General features: G+C 33.4%; 1 protein-coding gene across 1 annotated transcript; it reads left to right on the top strand.

The window, feature by feature from the left end:
- The first annotated feature begins 9,636 nt into the window (after window positions 1-9,636).
- On the top strand, window positions 9,637-14,516 carry LOC148623175 (uncharacterized). Its single transcript, XM_088574177.1, has 3 exons — window positions 9,637-9,760; window positions 10,166-10,238; window positions 14,009-14,516. Exons 1-3 carry the CDS (start codon window positions 9,710-9,712, stop codon window positions 14,353-14,355), a joined length of 471 nt encoding a protein of 156 aa, XP_088430303.1. The 5' UTR covers window positions 9,637-9,709; the 3' UTR covers window positions 14,356-14,516.
- The last annotated feature ends 48 nt before the right edge of the window (window positions 14,517-14,564 follow it).

Here is a 14,564-nt window from a genome sequence, read left to right on the forward strand (position 1 = left end):
TCACTTGTAACTTCACCGTTTTCGTTTCGCACTTAAAACTTTTGCACTGTCTGTCTATCACTCGCCAAGCCTAGTTTTCCAATAGATTTCCAGAATTCCCTTGAGTTTTTCGATCCCAGTTCGTGCAACTTATTCTGTTGTTCCAATTGATATTTTCGTTTCACTCTCCAATTAATCTTGCCAAAGTCCTTTCGTTTGACTATATAAATGTGATGGAGTTTTCTTTTGCCGATTTCGCACGTTTCCATTTACGCATTGAATCACATACTTCTGCCCATGCTTGTTGCAAATCGTCATTCCAGTACGGTTTTCTATTACACCTGTATTATTTGTTTGACGCACCTTGCTTAGTTGCTTTGCATGTTTGTTCCATCTCTTTAATCAACAGAATTTTTAGACTATCATAGGCAGAATCTACGTTTTTGTCTATTTCCAGATCGTTTTGCATTTTAGCTATTGTCTCATTCAACAATTCTTCCATATGCTCGTCTGAGAATAAGTTGTTCCTCAAAGTCTCAGTTTTTAATTTTCTAGGCGCTTTTGTACGATTTTCGACTTGTGACAGTTCGCTATTCGTCGTTTATGTTTCGGTGAAAGTTTTTGTAACACATTCTAACAATGAATGATCGTGAATTGACTCGTAGCCCACTAAGTTCAGTCTAGTCCGAATTTCCTCTGACCTTGCAACCCTCCCCTTTATTTGGATATTGATATAACCCGACATATCAGTATCCAAATAAAAAGGAGGAGGGTTGCAGGGTCAGGGGAAATTCGGACTAAGTTCAGTCTTGTAACATCAGACATTAATTTGGTCATGAGGGATAGGGACATAATCAACAACAGATTTTACTTGAAATATTAGTATCATTGCAAGTCATCGGTCACCTATATGTAAGACTAACACAATATTGCACGGGAAATTAATGTCACCATCATTGCCTGAGAAGAAGATGTTACGAGAAATAATGTTAGTCATTTCATTATTCAAAACGTGTTTAGTTTTACTAGAAATGAAAGTTTAAATTCCACAAAGCAAAGGGTTAGTTCAGCCATTATATTATATGGTTCAACAAGGCAAGGGGTTAGTTAAGTCATTACAAGAATTTAATTCTACAATGTATCTAACATTAACATGCACTATCAAGGAGACATTTTGGGGTTTTTGATCCTTCATGATCAAATACCTTATGTCGCCGGTTCACCATTGGAATTTCCCTACTATTTCTGAATATAGTCGAAATTTAATTCCTTTTATATCATTCGATATCTCTTTAATCTCTAGTAAATATGTTTCTGGCAACTATTCAGCTCAGTAAAATTCTATTATTTCTGCAAATAAAATTAAAATCTAGTATTCAAATCAACTGAAGATTTTAGGGACTCCTTTTTTTGGCCTCGAAAGATATTTAGTAATACATGTACTTTTAGGGAATTTAGTTCTTGCAGTAAGAAGTTTCAAATATGTTGAGTATGTATTAAACACATAAATCAATAAAAATCTCCATTTATAGACAGACAAGACAAATACTTTTATAAAGTCTCACCTAATATATATAAACGTTTACATATCAGAATGTGACGACTCTATTCGCTACACTACTCCATCGGATAAAATTGATACAGGGAAGATATGTAAACGTATAGAAAGGTCTGAAAAATTCCCAACGATGTTAGAACTGTCAAATTTGCGATGCAAATTTTTGGTCGTTCCCTCCTATACGTTTACATATCTTCCCTGTATCAATTTGATCCGATGGAGCAGTGCAGCGAATAGTCGTCACATTCTGAGACGTTTGTATAATATTGATTTGTTGTGACATGCATCATTAATTTGATCCTCTATCCTACATAATAACATCTAAATGAACTGTCCCGTACTATCATACATCGTGTACGAAGTTACAGCCCTAGATTAATCATACGAGGAGGAATGACCCGGCCAGCGAAAGCTGTATTTTATAGCCTAGCTGGCCGAGTGGTCAAGGGCGCTGGACTTGTGCAGGCGGTGTTGTCATGGATGTCACAGCGGTACGAGTTCGAGTCCCGCGAAGGGAACGACCAAAAATCTGCATCACAAATTTGACAGTTCCAACATTGTTGGGAATCTCTCTCTCTCTCTCTCTCTCTCTATATATATATATATATATATTATGAGCATGGGCATGATTAAACATATTGTTATAAACATGAGTAAGAATATTTTTATGAACATAGTAATTTTACTGATAAGTATGATTTCGGCTAACTTGGTATTAGTCTCATGGAATGTGAGAAGTATCCATGGAATGTGAGAAGTATTCATGGAATGTGAGATATGTCATCAACTGTAGGTTTAATAGCTATTTACTGAGCAAACTGTGACGTATCATTTCGGAATATTCTTTACATTATTTAACTAGTACTGAACATGGTATAATAGTATTAGTAAAGCTGAGAGTTTACCGCATACTTAGTATGTGTACCATGGAGTTTACCGCATACTTAGTATGTGTACCATGGAGTTTACCGCATACTTAGTATGTGTACCATGGTACAGGTGGCGTAGCTATTCTATACAAACGTTCACTTCAGTTTTCTATTAATGAAATGTGTGATATAGATTCACAAAGAATAGTAGATATAGAGTTGAAAGGTCAAACACTTGGTTCTATCTTTATATTCGTGTGTATTTACCATCAGACGAAAACATAGATAAATATAAAGACGAATTGAATATTTTAGATACTTTATACTCCTACTACAACAATTACGGGACTGTGCTTATTGCTGGTGATATGAATGCTAGATGTTTAGTGAACGACAATGCTCATTCGAATAGGTTTAAATCAGCTGAACTGTTGAACTTTGTTAAAAGGCATAGCTTGCAGCAGGTAGTATGCAAAAACTTTAACCATAGAGGTCCAGATTTCAGTTTTAACACAAAATGCACTATGCTTGATTATATTATGTTCAATGATTGTTTAAGTAAGCAATTGGTATCCTATGAAATCCTTGCTGAAGGTTCAATAAGTTCTACGTCAGATCATCTTCCTATAGTGGCAAAATTTTTGTTTGAAATCAAACCCTCATAGAGTAATTAATTCCGACCAGAGACTCCTGGCCTGGCATAAAGTAAACGAGCAACAAATAAAGAGCTACCAAGAGTCTTTAGAAGAATCAATCCACACACTAATAGAAGATGGCGAAAACGATATCGACGGTTGTTACCCTTCTAATTAATGCCGCAAATAACTCAATTCCAAAATGTGGAACTCACAAAACCTCATTGGACTGACGATGTTAAGAATAAACATAAGTATGAACGAACAATTGTGGCTCTTGGATGGACAACCCAGAGGAATGGTTCACGAATCGTAACTATAAGTATAAAAAAAGCGAAATATGCGTTTAGACAAGCTCATCAAGCGGCTTTTGAAAGTTATATTCAGAAAACATACGATGCTTTAAATGAAATGTCTGAATGTGACATTCGTTTATTCTGGAAAATGGTGAAAAAATTTAAACATTCAGTCTCGCGAATATATCCAGAAATTGTATATAACAATATGACTTGTAATACCCCCGAAACTATTACTGGTACGTTTGCAGAGTGTTTTCGTAACATGTATAAAACAAGTAACAGTGCACATTTCGATAAAACCCACAAAGAACATGTAGACGCTATGTATAGCGAAATCGTAAATTTTAATTCTGATGTGGATATAAATCTTCCTGGTGAACAAATTATCGAAGAAGAGGTAAATGATATTTTTAAAGTGTTGACGCGCCGGAAGTCGAGCTACCACGATAAGATACAGTACGACAACGAACTGCTTGGAGGCCTATCTGTTGTGAAATGTATTACTATAATTTTCAATCGTATTGTAAATGAAGGGTACATTCCTACAAGCTGGAAACTTGGACTTAGAGTACCCTTATACAAAGGGAATGGCAAACCAAATAACTGAGCCGAATAGCTACCGACCGGTTAGTCTCCTTCCTTGTTGGTTAAAAGTTTTTGAACATATAGTTAAGTCAAGGCTAACAAACCATGTCTTAGATTCTAAAGTTTTCCCAAACAAACAACAGCAAGGATTTCAAAGATACCTAGGTTGTGTCAATGCATATTTTAACTTTCATGAAACGATTGAACATAATATAGAACGTTTAAGTAATGTATTTGTAGGTTTTTTAGATAGCCGTAAGGCTTTTGATACTGTTTGGAGAAAAGTGTTATTGATTAAATTACATGAATTAGGTGTAATAGGACGCGTATGGAGGTTAATTTATAATTGTTATATTGAAACTATAAGAGCTGTAGTAGTCAACCAGAACATATCAAACTATTTTTAGTAAATGAAGGTGTCTGGCAAGGAGGTGTCTTGTCCGGTTACTGTACTTAATATGTAATATTGAAAATGCAATTAGAAATACGGGTATTTATAATGTTTCTTGTTGTGTTCCTTCATTGGCAGATGACATTTCGTGTATTAGCACATCTCAAGCTCAACTGCAAAAAATGTTTGATGTATTAACTTTTCATGGCGTATTGGTGAGAAGTTAATTCCGACTAGTAACAGTTATACTCATCTTGAAATCTATATCAACTCGAAGTTGAAATCAACTGAAAGAACTACGTCCGCCTGCAGAAAAGGACGGAATTCCTTTTTTTGCATTGAATGGTGTCTCGAATGGTGTCTCGTCTGAATCAACAAGTTCTGTTATAACTAGACTTGATAAAACGGTTGTATTACCGACTGTTCTTTATGGCTGTGAAATGTGGACATCCTTGAAATCGATAGACTGGTCGACATTGCATAAATTCCAACATTTTATAGTGAAGCACATTTTGGGACTGAAAACGTTAACTCGATTAGATACTTGTTAAAGTATATTGGGACTGTTCCCAATTGATGCTTATATCGATAAGAAGAGACTGTTGTTTCTACATAAACCGTGTGAAATGATATATTGTAATTGAAAATTATCCTCTGCAGTTGTTCATAGAACTTAACAATTATGATGATGAGACGAAATATCAAATTTTGCTCGGCAGGGTACCAAATACAATCCTGGATAGTGACGAGTTGATAAACTTTACCAAACTGTGTCACGTGGTTCATTGTACTCTCCAATATTCTAGAGCGACAAGATGAGCTAATACACGCACTAAGATAGTATAGAAAGTATACATGTCTTTAAAATCATGAGGTGACTTATATATATACATATATGTGTGTGTATATATATATTGTTCATACCATGCTATGCATACTAATATTGTTCATTGTACATCCAATATAATGTTGTCAGTTATTCCTTTATTATAATATTGTTCATTGTACATCCAATATAATGTTGTCAGTTATTCCTTTATTATAATATTGTTCATTGTACATCCAATATAATGTTGTCAGTTATTCCGTTATTATAATATTGTTCATTGTACATCCAATATAATGTTGTCAGTTATTCCTTTATTATAATATTGTTCATTGTACATCCAATATAATGTTGTCAGTTATTCCTTTATTATAATATTGTTCATTGTACATCCAATATAATGTTGTCAGTTATTCCTTTATTATAATATTGTTCATTGTACATCCAATATAATGTTGTCAGTTATTCCGTTATTATAATATTGTTCATTGTACATCCAATATAATGTTGTCAGTTATTCCTTTATTATAATATTGTTCATTGTACATCCAATATAATGTTGTCAGTTATTCCTTTATTATAATATTGTTCATTGTAAATCCAATATAATGTTGTCAGTTATTCCGTTATTATAATATTGTTCATTGTACATCCAATATAATGTTGTCAGTTATTCCGTTATTATAATATTGTTTATTGAATCTCTGTAAAGAGGAAATTAAGATATGAATGAATCCTTCAAGGAAATTATTTTCTTAGCTGAATTTGGTTTTATTTAAGTCTAATTACAGTGTAGGAATAAATACATGCGTTAATATAGTTAATGAATGTAAATGCTAACTTACTTTTGGACAGCATTAACAATTTGGGAAAAGGGTGAGATTTAACAAAATTTGTAAATGTGTGTGAAGTTGGGTTCGGTTTAGCTGTTGACTATAGTTTATACTTCAGAAATCTGTAGTGTTGGTTGACATTCAGTGTATATGTATTAGAAAAGAAAGAGTTCTATTTAATATGAAAAATGCAATGTATGATCACAGTTTTACTTTACATCATGAAATTTTGTTCATGCTACAATTTTCACAAGAATCAAAAACCCTCAGTGCTATCAGTACTTTGATTATAAACAAGCATTCTTAAAATTCCAAAAAATCTCCACATATTGGTGCTACATGTGTACAATTTATTAGAAGCAGTTGAGTGACCCAGATTCGCAAGTATTAATTAATACAGCATTTGAAGAGTATATGTGTATTTTTTTTATGTACATGCATCTACAAAAAAAGCTCTGAACATCATTAATTGCTCAACTGGTAATGTTAGAAATCTGGTTACTACATTTATGTAATATCCATATCTATATTGCCCTTCATAGGAATCATATCAACTGAAAGATTTTTTTTATCTATATATGAAACTACAGCATGTACTACAAGTATTATGCATGGTTTTCAAGATAAAATTTAAGTTGAATAATTCTGTCTTTGTTCACACTGCACACAATTTCTTGACGAAAACCCTTCCACCAATTTTAATAAAATTTGATAAATTATGTTTTTATTCGATTTAGAAAAAAAATGCTATTACGTAATGATTTGACACTGTTCTCTGTTGTCAATGAATATCCATAGACACTTATATGGCAAGCCAAAGTGGACAAAAATGAGTATTTTCTAATATTAAAAAATGATTTTGTAATATCAAAAATTCATTTTCTAATATTACAAAATATTGAATTTTGTCCACTCTGGCTTGCCATACACTTAGTTTTGTGTGATAATTACATGTAGTAAAAGTATTAGTTGGTTGCTCAAATTTTCAAATTAAAAAAGAAGGTTGGTGTTCATATTGGGAGATACATGTATGACCTCAACCAATTGGGCCAAAAGCAAGCATTTCATAGAATTGAACTATATACATGTAACTCAAATAAAAGCAAATACATGTCTCTGATATTGCTCTACAATTTTCTATACCCTTAAGACTGGTTTTGAATCTTTAAGGAATGATGGGCAAAAAAAGGGCCAGAAACCAGCAGCATTTTCCTGAAGTACCAGGAACAATTAAATTGATTTTTTTAGATTGCACTACAAGGTGCCATTTTTGGGTTTGTGATGATCTGATTAAGAACTAAGGGTCAAAAACAAGTATTTTCTTGATGTCTGGATGATAACTTGAGGAGGACAGAGTTGATCTATTTGCAATTGTACCACAATGTGCCTTTTATCGAAAGGAAAGTTCAGACTGTTGTGAACCAAATGAGGGCCAAAAAAGGGCCCCATTGATTCTGATGAAATTCTTTTTCTCCGAAGGAACATCCAGATTGATTTGAACCAAATAAGGTAAAAAGCCACATTTGTTCTGGTGAAATTCTCATCCTGTGTCAATGCAATCAAAATTAAAATCTGTATCAACCTTGAATAGTATATCCATACTTACCCCTATTTCTTCAAAGTTCAATCGTACAGTCATATGAAGCTGTCATAGAGGACGTATCTTAGGTTATGGGATTTTATATTTTTGTACAAAGATTTAACTGTATGACATACACCGTGTAGAGAATTATAATGGAGTTTATCATTGTGTTACCAGATCAATTGAGTAGAAGTTAATTCTGACATAGAGTCCTACAGAGGTATGTTTCTTATTATACCAAGACAGTTCTATACTTTCAATCAATTCAATTGCAGTACATTTTGAACTAAATTTAACCATACAATCCAAATTATATTTTTAATTATATATCATGTATTTCTTTCAAAATATTTGTAGTAATATTATTAGTCCCACCGAGTGTATGAGGAATTTCTAATAACACAAAGCTGTCTTAAAATCTCAAAACAAAACTACAATATACTGACATTTATTGTGTGGACCCATTGGTGGTCCCAACGTATATACATTCATTTGTTATCGAACAATAAATCGTTTTACACTAATTTTGTTATTTATTTTGCAGCCTCTGCCAATACTGACGAAATGCACAGGAAATTGTTGCTTGAAATAAATTATTGCTTACAAGAAGTGTCTTTATGTTCTTTCTCCTAAAGTCTCAAAATATTAGGAGAATTGCTTTGATTTTTGAAACAGAATGTAAGAGAAGTTCAAGTACATGTAACTTCATGTAATCTATAAAAACTTTGCTGCTCCCTTTTCAGAGTTGTGGGACTTAAAAACTTCAGTACAGAAATAACCTTATTCTATGTAACTGATAGATACCACACTGTTAATTTCTGTTATACTAAAAAATCTTGAGTCCAGATTAATAGCAACAAATCTACATTAAGTGAAATGGTAAATTCTGAACATGACATAGCAAAGTTCAACACACCCATGCAAGTACACCCGAAGAAAAGAAACATCGTAATGTATATGTATATAACTTGTCTTATAAAACATAAATCTAAACCTTAGTTTCTGAGAAATAGCACTTCAACCCTGAAAAAAATAAGTACCCTCCATTTCCTCTAAGTATAGCAGAGGAAATATCTTCAATCATTTTTTAAATATCTCTTCATCATTGATACAAAACTTCCAGTGTAAATTTCCTTCGTGTGTTCGCCTCACCTGACTGGTAATTAAGTAAGCGTGAAATTATAATTGGACAACGCAGCCATCCATCGCCATTTGTTCACCATTGCTTTTAGACTTGGCCTCTTTGTCAGACTAACAAATCATGTAATAGCTTCGTTATGGCCGCGTAATTCTTGACACATTTTCTGTCATACGATTTAAATCCGATAAATTTTCTGAGATCTTTGCTTTGACACTATTGAATTTGGGCCAGTTCTATACCGCAGAAATCCTGTCGGGATCTGTTTTTATCCCGTCACCTGAAACGCCCAAGAACTTAATCTCGGTTTTGAAAAAATCATATTTACCCCCTCTAACTTTTAAACCATGATCCTTCAGATGCTTAAATGTTGATTTTTTTTATTGAAAAGAATTTCTTTCAAAATGTATGTTCTTCAAATGTTCTACTAGTAAAATCCTAGCGGACCAATCAATCAGACTCCTTAATTCCGCACTGTCAATAGGCTGACCTTAAGTCCAGTCGACCAAAGAACTTGGACCCAGATAGACAATCTAAGGTCTCGTCAATTCTCGGAAGACCAAAACTGTCTTTAACCGCCCTACTGTTAAGCTAGATCTAGTTTAATGACCCTTTTCTTAGTAGACCTAACCTTTCCAACTGTCTGATCATGTTAAATTTTACTTCTCCAAGACCTCTTGTTGGAATGAGAGCCAAAACAATTCGAAAGTCTTCACTCAGTCGTGCCTTTCTGTAAAATTGACCTTTCACCCTAGAAGAAAACTTAAAGGTGTATAATAAAGCTGTGTGTTATGGCTGCAATGAACTGATTACTTGCTGTCTGCAAACCCGTTTTCAGACTTTTCACTTTAAATCAAGTTTAGACACCATTTCAATCTACTATTACATACTGTTAAGGGCTATCTATTGATTACTAAGCGTTTTACCTGTTTTGTTTTGTTATTATTTTGTATAAATACCGGAAAACAAGTAAAGTGCAAAAAAAAGAGAGATTGATTGATCATCGTTCTTTATATGATGTCTGACCAACGGCGTGGAATATTGTTTGGTGTGATGTCATATGAGGTAAGGTCTTTTTCATTTCTCGGCTAGTAAAGGTTTGTAATTAATATTAACATTGTTTCCCATTAAATAAAAATAAGTTTTTCTTAGAAAATGTCTTGCATATGTAATATGAAAATGTGATTTTAAAAATTCAATTTTTTATATAAATTATTGTTTATTCATTACTTGTAATAAACACCATATGGGTTGAAACACTGCTTTATACAGCTGTAGCTTGCATCGCTTTGAAACGGTTGAGTAAATCAACATTTAATTATTGAATATGATCTAATTCACTAAATACATTAACACGAAGATTGTCAACGGTCTTCCTTGTTAAACAGCTTGTCTGGATCCTTGTTACACAGCTTGTCTGGAAGTACGTGTATATGGTATAGCTTAACTCGACATTTCCTTTATTTATAGAGATGCCTCTGTATTGCAGCTGTTGCTGTCGTTTTTTCTTGTGTGTGCCCGGCGTACGGACAGTTGGGTTCTGGTAGGTTTAATACCATTATATACGAACACGAATACTAGTATATTTATTAGTCAATTTCAGTCGCCCACCAGTGAGCAAAACAATTTATATACAATAATTTCAAAAGACAAAAAATCATAATGCTTCAGTAGCAAAAAAACTATTTCATGTCATAAAATTTGATTACTGGTATATGATTATATTTGGAGTAAACTCTGAGCTTATTTGTGCAACACATAACACACCATAAACCAGTGAAAAAAATCTGATCTACTTTTCATTATAGCTTCAAATAATTTACAGTGGTCATAGACTACATTCCTATCTTCACAATTCATAATCTAAATAAATCGATCTTTATCTGTTTTGGTATGTCTTAAATAAATGGTCTATAATATAACGAGAATAGAAATGGTGTATATGTCAAAGAGACAACAACCCCACCTGGATGAAAATGTCAGCCCAAGGCCACCCATGGGTCTTCAATGAACAACTTGGAAACCCTCATACCACAAGACAGACTACAAAATATCATTAAATAGGTACAGCAAAAAAGTTGCCCCTATATATTCAAGTAACATGAAAATAAACTAAAGGTGAAAACGAAACAAGACATACAGAAACCAGAAATTCCTGACTTAGCACAAATGCAGCGGAGTTAAAGTACTTTTGGGCGATCACAACCCTCCCTCTTTAAATTCTGGCCAATGTGGGGAAAAATATTACACATTAAATACGCATAAAATTCAATTCAAAAAGGTCCGAGTCCTTTGTTACAACGGAAATAAAGAAACTGAATATAAATTACACAAATGTATAAACTAAGGACTTCTGTCAGTTAACTGACATGCCAGCTCCAGACCATTTTAAACCTACAAAAAGTTATGTATGTAAATATCGTATGTAAACATTTTTTCTGAGACTCTTATGATATTTACATTGTGGTAAAAAGTTTACACACCTTTTATTCACATGTTCGTTTTTGTGCCAATTTCCAAATAATCGCTTCCAATTGCTTCTGAATGTACTCAAAATATTTCTATATTTAAAGTTACGTCTATGTACCCCTGATATATATTTACATAATTTTATCATAATAAGTTTTTCAGTTATTTCTTCGTTACAAAATTTATAATAGCTCAACTCGTTTTCAAGTTTAGGTGGGTTGAATGTACAATAGCACAGATTTGACACAGTATTTTTGGTCTTATTTCTATGAAATTTTTTAAAAAGTTTATAGTAGGCCATAAGACCGTTTGTGCAATTCGTTTTTAGCTTCTGTGAATCTCCCTGATATTGAGAATTTTAAAACCAAATAATAGTTTCTGACGTTTTCAATCTATTATAGATTTTGGTTGTTTACCTTGTGTATTAAACATTTAGCATTTAATTTTAGATATAAATAGAAACAAGCTATATTTATTATTTTTCTGATAAAATGTCCGTATATGTTAAAGCAATATAGAAAACTAGGTCTAGTATTGTTTGGAATATAATAACCATATCTACTATCTAATCGACGTATTAGTCAATATTACATATGGTGCAACTATCTTCATTGGTTATTATGATCACGTGATGCAAAGGATTCTCATCATACATGATGCCTTGTTTAAATTTTTAAATGTATTCACGCTATGTTTCTATTTGTATGTTTTTTGACGCTATACTTCAAAATTAGATCCGGATATAGGGAATGTAAGTGTCGTTCTAGTTTCATTTTCTTTACCGGAATTTCCGATGTAGAACGTATTGAAACCGAAGACCGATCTGTATTTTATTGTGTACTTATGTTGCTACAAGATTGAAGTCATCACTACGGAAGTTTTATGGTCGTCATCAAGAACTGGATCGTTATGGTGTATCCATCTGCACCATGAAAACTGATTTATTCAATGGGTCATAGTTTTCCTTTCCTCTTTCCTCTACCCCGGACTTGACTTTTTATGAGCAACCCGGCGGGTGTTTCTAGAAAAGCAGAGCCAGAGGACGCTTACCCTACCGGTGCACCTGGTCCATGCTCCCAGGTTTTAGTGGAGTCCGAGTTGCTCATTTTGTTACTTTGTATGTATGATTTTAGTTACTTTATGTTCTTTGTTGTGTATGTCTGTTTTCCATGTCTGGTCTTTGTCCCTGTATTGTATTCTTTTGATTACCGCTATAATCTTGGTTCCCTTGATTACTCTTCCACACCAATTTTCAAGTCGATGGCTACTTAGATTTACAAGATATCACAATGTCCTATATTAAGACATATACCCCTTTTCAACCGAAGTACCCTCCTTCCAAAATTTGTTTGTGGAGTGAACATCTATGGGTTAATATTTCCAAAATTTTAAGCCTAAATATCAGGTTTCATAAAATTCTGACGACATTTACACTATTTTCGAAGTGGGCAACTCATTTTGGTTGGTGGTCATTTTAAAATGTTGAACATCTACAATAATCCGAAATGTGCATTACATCATAATTAGTTCGTTTTATATATTTATTAAATTTGGTGAATATATCTCGAGTCAATTTTCCTTCATAAAGAAAAAAACATCTGAAAAATCACAAAAACGGCGAAAATTTTCGTTTTTTTTGTTACCATGGCAATACAAAAATATCGATTTATTTTTTTTGCATTTAATTGTAGAGCTCATCAAACTTTACCACCATACCAATTTTCAAGTGCCTGGCCTCCTAGATTTCCGAGATATTGCTATGTCCTATATTATGACCTATCCCCTTTTCCCCCAAAGCGCCTCTCCTTTTTTTTTGCGGCATGCACATCTGCGGGGTGAGGCCCATATCCTGAGAAAGTTTCGTTCCTTTCCCTCCATTAATTTCCGAGAAAACGTGCGGACAAGTTCACCGATAAAAAAAAACGTACAAAAACAACAAGTTCCCGACACTTCGTGTTCGGGAAATTAAATAATAATTAAGGGGCATACAAAATTGACTTTAGTGACAGAGATTTGAATTTTGTCTCACAGAATTGAATAGTTTGGTACGACAAAATGTTTTTGTTGTGACGGAATTCAATTTTGTATACACAAAATTGATTTTGATTACAGAAAGATAAAAGATCAAGTCCCATTCGGCACTCCGTATTAATTACATACAACAAAAACTGAACGAGACAACACGCCAAAAAAAATAAGGAGATTATATTCGTCTTGTTTTGTTTTGTTTTTTTTTGTTTTTTACTGTATAAAGCCAACTTGATTGCAGACTTGTCTTGAAGAACAAACGACTTTCTGACTCCGTTTTCGCTCATTAGATGATTATTGCCTTATCAAAGTGTGCTTATACTATAACTAATGGTCTCAGTATCGTATTAATTTTCCCATAGACTTCTATAGTGAAGTGCATATTTTTAGGATTTTTTAAAAAATATGTAAATTGATTCAATAAAACTTTCACTTATGTAGCATTTCTAAGGACATGTGAAAAAATAATTTCTCGCAAAGAAAATAGGGGGAGTCCACGAAGATCGGACAGAAAAGTAGTCTCGAACTATAAATAGCCCTACTTTCACTTTCGTTTTACACTCACCAAACCAACCTTTTCAGTGAAACATTTTTATGATATCATGTTAGATTTTCTTTTAAAAAAGTTCTTCATCTTACAGTGTGATGTTTGCTCTATTTTATAAGTCATTGTTCATATCTTTTGACAAAATATTAGTTTGTAGAGAGGCAAAAAGAAAATGCACTATATTTTTATAGCATCCATGTTTTGACGTACACCTGCTCAGGGATATGCAATACGATACTGGTACCTAATGTTCTACTTTATTTCTACAGATGACAGTGATGCTGATTTACCAGTTGGGTTTTCTTTCCTTGGCGGCTCATCGAGATCTCGCTTCAAAAATGAGTTACGTCGATGGCACCACTCTTCATTGTATAACCGACCCTTTTATCATCTCAAAAGAACAATTCTAGGACAACGCTGGGGAGATTCGAATCGTAGCAGGGTCACATCTACTACAAACAGACGCCGACCTAACCATGAATTTTCAACGATGCACCCTATGGCTACAATGTTTCCATTTTCTCCAAGATTCAGATCGAGACTGGGTTATGAAAGGCGTTTTGTAAATGGTATTTTTGGGGGCACACCTCAAGTTGTGATCCATTATCCCATGTGATGTCACGTCATAATATATATGTTACTAGGAGATATTAATACTCTACGACAACCAGAAAACTGGCAATTTGAATCGACATACATCCCCATCGTTCACGGCAGTATATCGAGAGGATAAAGCTATGGAAGTCTGTTTCTGCCATCGTGATGAGTAAAAGTCGCGAAAGATTATCTCGAAAAGTCGTGATAATTGGGATATTTTGTCGACAT

The sequence above is a fragment of the Perna viridis genome, chromosome 3 (genome assembly GCF_037379345.1).
Source record: "Perna viridis isolate PV_CMFRI_1.1 ecotype Kerala chromosome 3, ASM3737934v1, whole genome shotgun sequence".
Classification (NCBI taxonomy): domain Eukaryota; kingdom Metazoa; phylum Mollusca; class Bivalvia; order Mytilida; family Mytilidae; genus Perna; species Perna viridis.